This window comes from Pteropus alecto, unplaced genomic scaffold (assembly GCF_000325575.1).
Source record: "Pteropus alecto unplaced genomic scaffold, ASM32557v1 scaffold125, whole genome shotgun sequence".
In the NCBI taxonomy this organism is placed as follows: Eukaryota; Metazoa; Chordata; class Mammalia; order Chiroptera; family Pteropodidae; genus Pteropus; species Pteropus alecto.
Window position 1 is genome coordinate 5,748,646 of NW_006436888.1, and position 13,469 is coordinate 5,762,114.

The 13,469-nt window shown below is 43.7% G+C and overlaps 1 protein-coding gene across 3 annotated transcripts in view; it reads right to left on the reverse strand.

Annotated features, from left to right (window-relative positions):
• Positions 1 to 13,469, reverse strand: part of KIF1B (kinesin family member 1B) — a 123,420-nt gene that overhangs the window by 7,833 nt on the left and 102,118 nt on the right. For all 3 annotated transcript variants that reach the window (XM_025048568.1, XM_025048569.1, XM_025048567.1), the window contains 8 exons: positions 13,120 to 13,204; positions 11,168 to 11,273; positions 5,483 to 5,597; positions 4,691 to 4,824; positions 3,657 to 3,718; positions 2,128 to 2,273; positions 1,710 to 1,949; positions 556 to 627 (listed from right to left, as the gene is read on the reverse strand). In XM_025048568.1, coding sequence (XP_024904336.1) covers positions 556 to 627; positions 1,710 to 1,949; positions 2,128 to 2,273; positions 3,657 to 3,718; positions 4,691 to 4,824; positions 5,483 to 5,597; positions 11,168 to 11,273; positions 13,120 to 13,204 — 960 coding nt within the window. The remainder of the gene's footprint in view (positions 1 to 555; positions 628 to 1,709; positions 1,950 to 2,127; positions 2,274 to 3,656; positions 3,719 to 4,690; positions 4,825 to 5,482; positions 5,598 to 11,167; positions 11,274 to 13,119; positions 13,205 to 13,469) is intronic.

Below are 13,469 nucleotides of genomic sequence, written 5' to 3' on the forward strand. Positions count from 1 at the left end.
AGTTTCAGGGCTGTTGGCTTTACACAGGGTGGTTAAGGAGGCAATATTTGAACAGAAAAATGAAACACATAAGAGAGCCAGTCGTGGGAACATCTGGAGGAAGATTATTTCCGGGCACAGAAACAGCAAGGGTGCAAAGACCCCGAGGCAGGAGTGAGTTTCCAGTATCTTAAGGAACAGAAAAAAGGTCAAGATGATTAGAATAGAGTGAATGATACAGCAGTTCTTTAAAGTGTTCACTTCACTCTTTGTGGGAGGCAAGAGAATTTTATGCTACCGAGAACCTCAGGACTTCCTGTGCCATGTCACACAATAACACATCACCCCGTACAGAATATTCTCCAAGGGAATTAGGGAAAAGCCAAAACAGTTCCCATCTGATAATCACTCAAAGGGACATGGAGAAATACTTTTATCTTCAGCAGTCAGTGTTCTGATTCAGAAAAATTAAATATGACAGCAGATACATCATATATTCTCAAATAACCACGCTGTGCCCATCTCAAGCCATCTAAATGCAGCACAAACTGGGGACAGGAAGTCTAAGATGCTTACCTTACAGTCACTGATGCTGCCGTGCACCTGGCTAAATTCTCGGTTGAAAGTGTGGGTGAGAAGCTGCAGGCACTAGGGAAGAGAGAGAGAGAGAGAAGCATAAGTTCCAGTGGCCAAATGAAACCCCGGATGTGAGGCAGGAAGGGACGACAACATGCCTAAGACCTTCCGTGGGGCAGAGATACTGCCCAAACAGCTCTAGAAATTAACTAAGCACATAGCAAGGAAAGCTTGGTGTACGCCAATGAAGAAGATAAATAAGTCACTAAAAAAAGCATCGTCAAGTCAAAAATGAATACCACGAACACCACTATTTGGAAGTGCTTAAGAATGCAAAGGCTTTGTTTTCATTCTTGATTCACCCTGGCACTGAAGGCATGGAGACTTCGGGAAGGACATACTTTCCTAAATCAACCAGAAGACCATTTATTCAATTATTGAAACGAGAGACACGAACTCCCTCTCATTTCTGTTTTTGTTGTCAGCCAGCTGCCCAAACACCACCTGCCTGGGCATCGTCCTCAACCCCCGACTCCCCAGCCTCGGCGACAAGAGGGCTGATTCTACTTTCCAGATCTCTTCCGTGATGCTCCTTCCCCTTGGGCCCACCTTAGTTAAAAACCTTTATTATTTCCATCTGGATCACTGCAATAAAGACTTCTGTCTCTAGTCTATCTCTTCACTACAAATCCATCCTCTTCACTGCTTCTGGAGAAGTCTCTCTAAAACATAAATACCTATTTAAAATATGTCCACATCACTACTAGGACACTCTAAACCCTCTAGGGCAGTGCACAGAGCCTTCGCAATGTGGCCCTGACCCGCCTCCTGTCCCTCTCCCCCAGGACTCCCTAACACCGATCATGCCAGGCACGCGGGCGCCCCCGCGGGCACCCTGCTACACACCAGCCGCCCCTGCGCAGGCCTCTCCTCTGGCGCCCACAGGCTTTGCACATTCTCCGCCATTATATGCTAGTCACCCACTTGTCTGTAAGCTTATTAAAGGTACAAATGGAGTCTTATTAATTCCAAAATCATAGTGTTAGTGTTAGTGCATGCCTTAAAACAGAGGTCCTTAAAGGTGAAATTAAAAAGCGGACAGACCAGCCTAGTCTCACTGGGAGAACGCTCAGCCACGGGAAGGGGGGTCGCACCTTGGTAGCCAGCTCTTTCTCTCGATCCACCAGGCTTTCGATGTCTGCTGAGTCGTAGCCACTGCTCTCACTGGGAGTGATGGCGCTTTCAAAGGTGGTGGTTGAGATCTGGGAGGAGATGCTGGTGGAGGTGCTGAGGGTCCCACTGCTGAGGCTGGGGGACAACGAGTCGCTCAGGGATTTGGGGATGCTGTCACCAAGTCTCTCACGCAGCAGCAGGAAGTGGCGGGTTTTCTCCACCTAAGATGACCAAAACTACTGCGTCAGCGAACACAAAGCTCATTACGATTTTAACAAGTACTACACCGCAGCGTGACCGCAAACTGCAAAGCCAGGGTCACAGAGAGGAGGTGAGCAGGTGACTGATACTTTGGGAATCCTGCCCGAGTTGGTCTGGGCGCCCCTGGCCCTGGCATACCTCGTGCAGGAGCTCCAGCTTCTCCAGCTCCCACTGGTGCTCAAGGATAAGGCTGTCCCCACGGGGCCGCCAGCCGGCTAAGTTCTCCTCTCCCCGCACGTACGCCACTGACGTATCCAAGATTTTTCTTCTCCTCCTCTGCATGCCTGAGACAAGAAGAAACAATTCTTTTTTTAAGAGAAAAATCCAATTCCAATTCTACCTAAAACTGAATTAATAATTCACATGTATGGCAAACTAAGACAGTCTGGTCTCAAGATACATGAGGTTTTGTAAAGAACAATTTGTCCCTTTTTTCTTAAAGCAACTCTAAATTGTTTTTAAAACTGAGTTTTATATTCTTTGACAAGAAGACTACACAGAAACTTGAGAACATGCCAAAGTTATTATGTTCGTGAAAATATACAGGAGATTAAGTAGTCTGTATACTCTGATTCCAAACATATAAAAACACACCTGTATGAAAAAAGTGGGCCAGGACTACACACCCGCACGCACATAGACGCCCACATTTTAGTAGTGCAGTTAGAATGGCAGATGACATATGGCTTTAGCCCCCATCATTTCTCATATATCTTAAAAACGTTATACTGTTTTTACATATAAAAGACATAAATTTATGTTAATTTAAAAAATTCCTTAAGATACCATCTGGACACTAAAATTAGCTGCTACTGGGGTTTAAATTCATACTTGGTCTTCTTCATTTCTTAATTTTTAAAAAATTTTTATTTATTTTTTTATGATGACATTGCTTAACGGAATCCAATAAGTTTCAGCTGTACACTTTAACAGGCAGGCATATATATATTTACATTGTGTGTTCACCTCCCATAGCTAGATTTCTTTCTGTCACCATGTTATTTGACCCCCTTTACCCATCTACCTCTCCCCACCCCCAGTCTTGTTTTTAATCAAAATATTTCCTGTGTGCCCTGACTTTATTCCATATATATTCTCTAAAATGATTCACACTCACGTTAATCAAATTTTTTTTAAAACCCTGACTTTTGTTCATGTTCCAGTTTACAAACATAAAAATGCAAAGTGCTGCTTAAGGCCACTGAGCTGGAAGGACAACAGAAGCCCAAAAAGACATCAAGAAGGACACAGAACAAGTCAACTTAATAATTTCTGTTTCTAGGGCACAGGAAGTTGAAATTCCAGTTTGACAGGACCTGCAAAGTCAGACTGCCAAGTTATCTTTGGGGCTAAGGTGGAGAGGGAAATGGTTATGAAGATCTCCAAGCCAAATTCATTCTAATACACTCGAATTTTTTATAATATTCCAAAGCCCAGTAACACTTTGTTTGATTAAAGTTGTTATAATTGTATTGTACGCCACAAACCCAACAGTGTTGCAACTCGGAAAAAGATAATTCCCACCACCAAAAACCTGGTTTGTAAAATATGTCTTGTTTCTAAAAAATTTTATATCTATCCTACATGGGTAGGATACATTTCTGCCATAATAATACTTCAAACATAGACAAAGACAACCATCACCTTCCCGATTCGTGAGCGCTTACCTGGACTACCTGTGTCTGCCATTTTGCATAAACTGAGTTCATAAATTCCACTGACTCGATTGCTGTTTGAATTAAAACAAACAATTCGTTAATTTTTTTGCAGCACAAAAACAGGACAATCTCAATTCTCTCTACACTGTCTCCTCGGTAGGGACTGCAAGCCATCCTCAAATGGAACTATCTTATTTCTTTTCCTATTCTGAACTTAAGTGTATTTTTTTCTATAAGAAATCTGTTTTCATCTTAATCTTTTGAACGTTCTTACTTTAAAAAGACGAATAAAAATGAGTGAAAACCTAAATAGTTTATTATTTAAATATAAAAATTAAAAATTTGCCTTTTCTTACTGCAAGACAGAAGATATTATGGTAGGGGGATGTCTGACTAGAATGGAACAATGAACATCAAAATCTGGGGAGCATGTTTAGGATTACCTGGGTACTGAACCTTCTACTGTATTAGTAATATTTATTTTTTATGCTGAGTGGTGATGCATAAGTATTCACTATTATTCTTGATGTCTTTTTGTATGTCTTAAATATGAATAAATCTTTAAAATAAGAAAATCCCAATGGTAATCTGTTAGAAACAATAATGATGACATTAAAAACAAAATTTAGTCCCTGTAAAACTGTTTTAGAAGTGTTCACAATGTATTTCGCCTTCTTTCATTAACTCGTCTATCCGTCAATATTTTGTTAAATGCCAGCATTCAAGTTACTGCATTCCAGGTGTCAGGACCATAATGGTTTAGAGCAGGGGTCTGCAACCCCCAAGCAGCGGGTGAGCCAGTGAAGCTTCACCTGTATTTGCAGCTGCTCCCCAGCGCTGGCATCGCTGCTTCAGCTCCACCTTGGTCATGTGGCATTAGATGCTCATAAGAGCACCGGTCCCTGGTGCCACAAAGGTTGGGGACCGCTGGTTTACAGGTTGTAAACTAACCTTTTCTGACACAGCAAGCCAGGGACACCGAGTGCTCTGCTGATTCTACACTGGGCAAACCAACTAGAAGCTAAATCGTCTGAAAAACTTACGAGTCTGGCGACTTCGAGTAGCCACTGCCAAAGAGGCTGCGCAGAGAGCGGGGCGGCGAGATCCTGGCGTCCCGGGAATAGAAGACCATGCACACGTCCTTGGTGATGACAGCCGGCTGGATGCAGTGATCCAGCTGAAAGCAGATGCGAGCGGGCTCCGTCAGATGCAGACAGAGCACCTAATGTAGTGACAGGTGTGTGCGCCACCACAGCTGGAGCGCTGGCCCTAGGTGTGGGCAAGATTAGGTGGTGCTCCTTGCAGGTGCATTTATTTTTCACAAATTTTTCCAAAGTTTTTTTCTGTAATAATGGCTAATATGCATTACTTATGTGCCAAGCAGTGTTCTAAATCCTTTTATGTGACATCTAAACAACTTTCAGAGGTGAGTGCTATTATTATTACCCCTGATCGAGGCACAGAGAGATGAAGTCGCCTGACCAAGGACAGGCAGGCAGTAAGTGGCAGCATTGGGATTTGAACTCAGGCTGTTTCCAGAATCTGTGCCGTTAACCACTACTAGGCTCTGTCCACAACTACAAAATCGAGAGGTGAAGTTTTTTTAAAAATCACACATTCTTTGAAGAATGGTGATTAGGCTACAAAAGCTGAGACTATAATACAAGTCATGTGACTTTCTGATTAGAGACTAGCAACAGAATGTAATATAACCAGAACAGTCGGCAAAGTATAATAACTAAGGGTGTGGCGGGAGAAAGGAGGACAAACTCAGCCGACTTTCCTCTCCGCTTCCTGCTGCAACCTGCTGGTGCTCCAGGGCTGGGTTTCCTCACCTCTAGGTAGGCTGACAAGGTCATGTAGATCTTCTCTCCGTATGGTGTCACTCGGTTCAGAAGGAGGGAGTTATGCAGGGAGCTGTCCCACACGGCCTCGAAACGGTAGAAAGTCCTAAGGTCAGAAAGACAACAGGGCGTCATCCAAAAGAAGCCAAGTCACTTTAGGCCACGTACTGTCGTACTGTCATCCTCAGTAATACCATGGAATCCTGCACCAATACACACTCTCGATTTATTGAAATCTAACAACAGAGCAGAACCTTGACCTCTAGAAGGAAAAGGTAGTCATCAAGGAGCACTTAGCTACGCTATTTTTTTTGTTGGAGGGTGGGGGAGACAAGCCTGTTTCTTCTCTGGCTACACAAAAATAGTGAGATCAACCAAAGGGATTCAGATGAAAAGGATAACTGAGTATGGGCAGAAACGAAAAAGAAAGGCTAGGCTCTTCAGCCAGTCAACGATGGGAAGAGGAAGCGAACGCTCGGTAATTCGTAAGCTGCAGTCTCCCTATCACAATCTAGTCTTCTGAGCCTCAGAAATGTCACAAACATGTCTGGAGAATTAATGGAGGAAGCAGTATAGACAGCCTTGTTTTAAAAACAACAACAAAAAAAACCCCAAAAAATAAGAGGTTATTTTTAGCTGACGTTTCATTAAAAGAGAATGATTTTTAACACCAGAGCTAGCCAACTATTTGTCAGTTTTCCAAAAAATTCACTTGAAAATCAATCTTACATTTAAACAACTAGACATTTGATTTAATAAACACCCATAAACTGTTGTTTTGAAGTTCTAAAGTCTTTCTTTTTGTAAAGAAAGACTACCGGTAAAACACCATAGACCCTAACTGACATGAAGCCTTCCAATTCAGCAAGCCTCACCTGAAGCACCGTCCTGAGTAACAGCAGTGTTACAGATCAACTCACAACTTCACCCCCCTGTCTCCTCACAGACCCCCATAACAAGCGCCAAGGGAGACACCTCGTCTACGCCAGCACTGTGGATTCTTCATCGCCGCTAGCTCTCCGCGTGTGTGATACACATCACAAGACTCAACTAGGAAGTTTTTGCACACCTCGACCCTGCCCAAACATTGCCCCTTACCCCTTCTCAAACGGTAAGCTCACTGCTGCCGTCTCTTCTAGATTTCCTACGACAAACGCTGGCGGATCTTATCTTTAAATACATTTTCACGCTTCATTCGCCAGAAACGATCACAGAGAAAACAACACGCTTCTAAAAGAACTAACCACCCCCCACCCTCCAGGTGTCAGTTTCGTGAAGCTGCTCATTCCGCTTTGTAGTCGCTTCCAGCCCTAAGTCTTCTGAAGTACCTGACACTCTCTCAAACATCTAGCTTTTGAGGCGGTGTGTATGGATCAAGGGAACTCTTTACAAAGGCACCGAAGGAAAAGAGAGACAACAAACATGACAGAGATGGAGAAAACAACCCAGAGACCCAAAAAGCAATCTCCTGAGCTCAGCAAAGAACACTTTATGCACCCAAAGCCCTGGTTTGTTCAAATCTTCATATTAATTCTAAGATGGGGTGGCGATATCCGCTACTTCAGCAGAAGCCACCTGAGGGCTCTCTCGCCCGGAGACTGCTCTTTTACTGTGTCCCTGTGCTTGTTGAGGTCCCTGGAATGGGGACTACCTGTCACATCATGAGGTCTGGATACACCTGTGCTGAAGGGAAACGAACCTCCTCTTAGCGGAGGGCATTTATCGACTTGGAGATACTTGACAGACATCCCTATTGCTGCGACCTGCAGTCGAAAACTGAAAATCGTAACTTAGGTTCTACAACTCTTTCCACTGAGGCCAACTTTTCTAATTTGTGTAAGAAAGCCTCTTGGCATTTGTTTTAGGTTAAGTTTCGCTTAATCTAAAGAGAAAATTTCACTGTTAGAAACTTGGCTAATACAAAAGAATTTTTGACTTCGTTAAAGTCTTTCTGTATTGGGGGGGAAAAAAGTTTCTTTTTGTCTTGTTTGGCGCTGGGGAGGGAGATGCTGCAGCACGTTCTTTTGGAATACCCAGCACAGGTGGCAATTACTGAGAGGTGGTTGTAACAAATACAACTAAGACTGGCGAGAAATGTCAACTGAATCAAGCTGACACAAGAATTTAGACTTAGAAACAGGGCCGAATCCTGAGACACGTTCTCCTCCATGGCACCCACAGTTGTTAAGAAACAATCTCCAATGGATTGCAGTGTGTGTATCTTTTTAAAAAACATTCAAACCTTGTAGGCTGTACTGTTATGTATCATTTTCTTCCTCCCCTAAATCAGCTAGAGAGAGAGAGATGGGAAAAGTTTCCTTCACCAACGAGCTGGGGTTTTTTCTATTCCAAAGAAGAAGGGGAAAAAAAAAAAAAAAAAAACAGACGAGACAAGCAGCCCTGACAGGAGAAAGCGGATCTAAGTTTAAAAATAAACAAAATATTTCTCACAGACTCGGCTACCTAAATAGCTAAATTGGTCTCTACTATAGGGTAAGACAAAACAAAGAAAAAAGTGAACAGTTATGCAAAGCTACATACACAGCAACAAAACTTTCAAGCTTCGACAGAAGACAAAGAGCAGAAAACAAAGCCCAAGACTGCCTACGAAATGAGGGGAGTAACACTCTATCCTGTAATGTAGGAAAGGATGCCCTGAAGAGCCCTAAGAATAAAATAGACAAGTTTAGTAAATGGAATGAGACAATGACAAAAAATTCTACAAATCGTTTAAGAAGCTATATGTGAAACTGCACACACGCCAGAAAAACCAGGCACAGTGGGTGCAGAATTAGGTCTCGCTCTAGCCCCGGTTTGCCCAGGTTTGCTCAGGTTTGCATGGGGAAACACGAAATTAAGATAGCGGTCAAAGCGACATAAGACAAAAAGCATTCTGATAAACTAGAATCATTAAGTGCGAAAAAAAAAAAAAAAGCAAACAGAAAATACCTAGGAATATCCTTATCAAGAAAGAGCCTGCAAAAACATAAAAAAAAAGCTTTAGTTAGTGCAGCAAAAGGAAAAGAAGGAAAGAGAGAGAAGCAGAAGAAAAAAATATATAAAAGAGGCAAATCTACTGTTAGGCAAAGTGAATTCAAGTGGACAATTAACAAGAGAAATCGATGCGACACAATTTGGTAGAGGGCTTACAAGGACAGGGGGCCCCCTCCCGAGACAGTCAATTAAGGAAAATGCTGAGCACAGATGGAGTGCGGAGACCGCCTCTATTACCATCCCTTTTGGAGGGGACCGAGTATCAGAAATGGTAGGACGCTGCTGTGGAGTTAAGGGGACAAGTGAATCAGGTAACAAACATAGGACAGGGAAGGCAAGGAGTAATGGGGGCCCTTGGGAATCACGCCCCATACCAACGTATGGAATATACACACACGTAACACACCTAAACTTGGAGCTGTAAGTTCAACTGTCAACATTAAACCCCAGGCAAATAGATTCAAAGCTCTCTAAACACCATTTAGCAACTTACCACATTACGTTCTTCATATCCCTAAAATATAAAGACTGATGTCCGTTCTCACTGAACATTCTACACTAGAGAGGTAGCTCATAGGCCCAGACTATCTGCTCCAAAGAGGGGAGCTGCGGGCTCAGCAAGTGTCAGTCGTACTTGGTCCCAAACCCGTTGATGCAGTCGTATCTGTTAGAATTAGCTAACTGAATTCAATTTAGGCAAATCGATGAGACGTGAGGGCAAAAAAGAATTTCTGTTTAGTTTGAAGCAAAAGTTAAGTGTGAAAACTCAGTTCAACATTTTTAAAAGATTTGATAATGGTGAATTGTTGAAAAAACAGCTGTTTAGTTTGAGTGAGACTGATGTAAAAGAAAGGGAGAAATGATAAAATTTAATGATAAATGATAAAAAGCTTAAAAGATTTTGCACTTAGATTTTCTTTATAGGTCTACTTCTTGTGCCACCAAATTTAAAACAAAAATGTTTAAAGTGCGTGTCTTATTCTTTATTTTAGTCAATTTTTTAAAATTAATTCTGTCTACTGTGAAAGATAAGCTGCTTCTCACAAAGCTAAGTTCACCTACCAAAGCATCTGAACTGCAGCTGGGCATGAATCAAGGGACTTTTGAAGGTTACCAGCGGTCCCCAACTTTTTGGCACTAGGGACGCATGCTCCTATGAGAATCTAATGCATGATGGGTCTGAGGCGGAGCTGAGGCGGAGATGCTGGCGCTGGGGAGCAGCTGCAAATACAGATGAAGCTTCGCTCCCCTGCCCCGCCGCTCACCTCCTGCTGTGCAGCCGGGTTCCTAAGTGGCCGCAGACCATACTGGTTGGTCTACAGCCCAGGGGTTAGGGACCCCTCGGTTATGCTAACATAGGCAGGTTTAGCACAACCAGCATTTCAAGCAAACACCATCTTTCCCTGTGTATTTTGCTAAGTACCCTAGAGACATTTAAGATAATATTTCTCAAAGTTGCAAAGAAAATGTGATGGATGCCAGCTGAACATTCACTATAAATGTCCAGCAAAAGAGAAAACACTACGGGGGCGTTGGTAACTGCTGACTTTAGAGAAACGGGATTGCTCAAGATTTTGCCCAGGAAAGGGCCGGGGAGGGTCAAAGCAGCCATCTCCATCTCTGCGCCCCCCTCGCCAGGCATACACACCCTCTTGTACTCCTTCGCCCTCCACAGCCCCTGCCAGCTCCTCTTTCAGGCAAAAAGCAGCCATCTCTTTTTTCTCTTTCCTTGCAAAACTATAACGCAAAAAACTATAACAGAAAAAATTAATCCTGGCCCAGACTTTCATCTGTCTCTGCCTAGTGTCTTATTTTTGCTCTCCCTCTTCCCAACGCAGATGTGAGCAAGTGTCTCAGGAGCAGAGAGAAGCACAGAGAAGTCCTGCACTGCGAAGGCCGTGTTCTAAGCCCACGTCAGAACACGCACGCTTCCCGGCCCAGACTAAGTGAAGAAACGGAATCTCTGTGGCATCTCTGTGCACGACGGTGTAACACCTTCCTGGGGAGGGAACGGGGCCCCGATGTATGTCCAGTCTGACAAGGGAAGTAGAATGGTTGTGTACTTCTGCGTTGTCTGTCATCACTTGATTATAAAATGGAATTTTAAAGGGAATAATTTAAAATTAAAAATAAAATGTAATTCGTTAATTATGGCAGCCAATCTTGGTCAGAGGAGGTTATATTAGCTTGTCGCTTTTACGCATAAATGAAAATGAAAAGCAAATACTGAGACTCCTCGGGCAGCAGCAAAGACCAAGCACGAGAGGGTTCACCATACCTGGGAGGTCGTTTCTAGGACACTTAGGACGGAGAGACTTTCTCCACAGCGACCACTTCACAGGAAAACATTTAGCCTTAGCAGCAATTAATTTGTGCTTTTAAAGCCTTGGATAGCGTGAGTTTTCTTTTTCTGCCTTTTTCTCTTTCATTGTGTTACATCTACCCAAACTCCAAATGGGAGAGAACATTCCCACCCTGTGAGGGTAACTGATCACATATACATAGCTCTCATGACTTATTTTCTTATTTTTGGAGAGAAGGGCAGGCAGGGGAGGAAGCAGGGATTTCTGAGTTGAGGAGGGAACTAGTTTCTTCACCTGAATGGCAATCACTACCGAATAAGGCATCTAAGGTGTACTAATCCGCCCACAGGCTGACAGCGCGCTCCTCAGGGTGCCCCACCTGCTGGAGTTGTGGGAGGACTTCAGGTACTTGGCAGAGATGATATTTAGGGAGAGGATGGCATCAACTGCAGCTTCATCCACCTCAGCTTTATTCCTAATCCGGCCTAGAAAAAATGAAGAAACTGAAACATGGGCATACTTAAAAACAAAACAAATTCATTCAGCCAAAACGAGCCTTTTAAACCTTTGTGTAACGTCGGGTGCCGTGAGGGCCACTTGGTTGACTCTACAATGGTCTTTCATTCTTGTCCACATCCTGTCTCCACTTTCCTTCCCACACCGAATCAATTGTGCAACCTTATGATTCTTTGTTCAAAGAGTTTCTTACATCATTTCCATCGGACCTCCAACGTCACCACCCGGCCCGCAAAGGCCGCCCCTCACATCTGGAACGCTGCGGTAGCATTGACCGGTCTCGGGCTGTTCACTTTCCCCGCTTCCCAATCCATCCTTCATTCCTCTTACACAAATTTCTTAAGCTGCTGCTTTCACGATACCACAAATTAACATTAGGGGATGTAGCATTGCACAGAGGTTACGAGCATCATCTCTGGAGCTGGACAGCTGGGTTCAAATTTCAGCTCCAACACTCACCAGCTGTGGGGCCTGGACACACTGCGCAACCTCTCTGAGCCTCAGTTTCCTCATCTGTCAAGTGGGGATTACGATGCTTCCCTTATATGATTGTTATGAGGATTAAATAAATTTTTTTAGAGCTTTGAGAAAAGAGCCTGTCACATAGTAAGTACTGTGTGTTTATTAAAACAATAAGCGAATAAATCATAGGGTTTTTCAGAGAAGCCTAAGGAACTGTTGCCTCTGCACCGTACCCTACCTCTTCTAGCCAGAAAGCATCTCTTCCGTTTTATGTAATAGTGTTCCACATAAAAATTAATTTTGAGAAAGCCTGACATCACTGCCCCAGATAGGAGAGACTCTAATCTCCCTTCCAGGGTTGCTAATCCAGGCCCATGGCTGTGTGGACAGAATTCAGGATGTCCATGAGCCTGAATGGAAAAAAAAGTTACAACTTTATTTTCATGAACCCGTAACGGAAATTTGGTATTTCCTTCCATTATGAAGGGAGGGGACGAACCACCGGAGAATCAGCAGTACCTATGACTCTGCCCCCAGTGGAAATCAGATGTTTTCATGTCACACTAATGTAAAATATATTGACATTCACCACTACTTTGAAATGATAGAAATTCAACCTGCTACTTATTGAATGCATCAATAAAGAAAAGCTTAGACTACAGATTTGTTCAGTATTTTAACATTGTTTTCTATATTTAAAAATATTCTGATGCTTCCCCATTGTCAAAGAGTTCAAGGCAACAGAAGACTCAGAAGCTTGCCATGCCATTCTAAAGCTCATACTGTCAGCCGGTTTTTTCCTCTCACTATGCCTTAGTTTAATTTCTCCACTCTGGCCATGGGTTTCTAGCCATTTGCATTTTAGACATATTCCTGGCTATCTTACTCAAAATGATTCCATGAGTGGAAAACAAACAAAACCAAACCACCAAACAAAACCCCTCTCATTTCTCTGGGATCTACTCGGATCCTCTCCTCCTGGATCCTTTTTGTGGTGAACTCTCCTATCAGAGGTCTTTTTCGCTGGTCCTCATTCTGGTCCTTATTCACCACACTTTGTACGTGCTTTGTACACGCATACACTGTCTCTTCGACTGAACTGCAAGCTCACAATGAGCAGAGACTTCAGCACAGATCCCTGCCCAGGGTAATGCAGTCAGACAATAGTTGCTTGAATAATGTATCCTAATGATGGAGCCGAGAAAAAAGGAGCAGTCGCAAACTCGAGGCCTCTGTACTCCCCAGGGCCTGTGTCTCCAGCAGAGTCGTGCACACGGCCCCCCTGCCCCCAGCAGGGAGCAACGTTACCCCTGAAAAGCGTGGCCGTGTCCCCTGCCAGCGGAGCGTACTCACCTACCACCAGCTCACGGACATCCTTCCAGTGGAGCTCACTGCCCTTCTCGTGGATAATGGTCACTGTGATCCTTCGCTGGATGCCCTAGGTAACGGGGTGGGGCAGCAGTTGAGCTGGGGCAGCCTATGACTTCCTCTCGTTTGTTGTTTTCTGGACTGGCATACGCATTTCTGAGCACTCACTGAATCTACGTTTGATTTACCAAAAGGGGACCTCCGTTCCTACATTCCAGGGCCGGGTTTTCAGTCCACTGAAACCTCATCCTCTCTCCCCATTTGGAACTTTTGGCTGTGAGGGCTCCCAACCATAATGAAAGGAAAATTGTATAAAATGACATGGAAGCTGCATG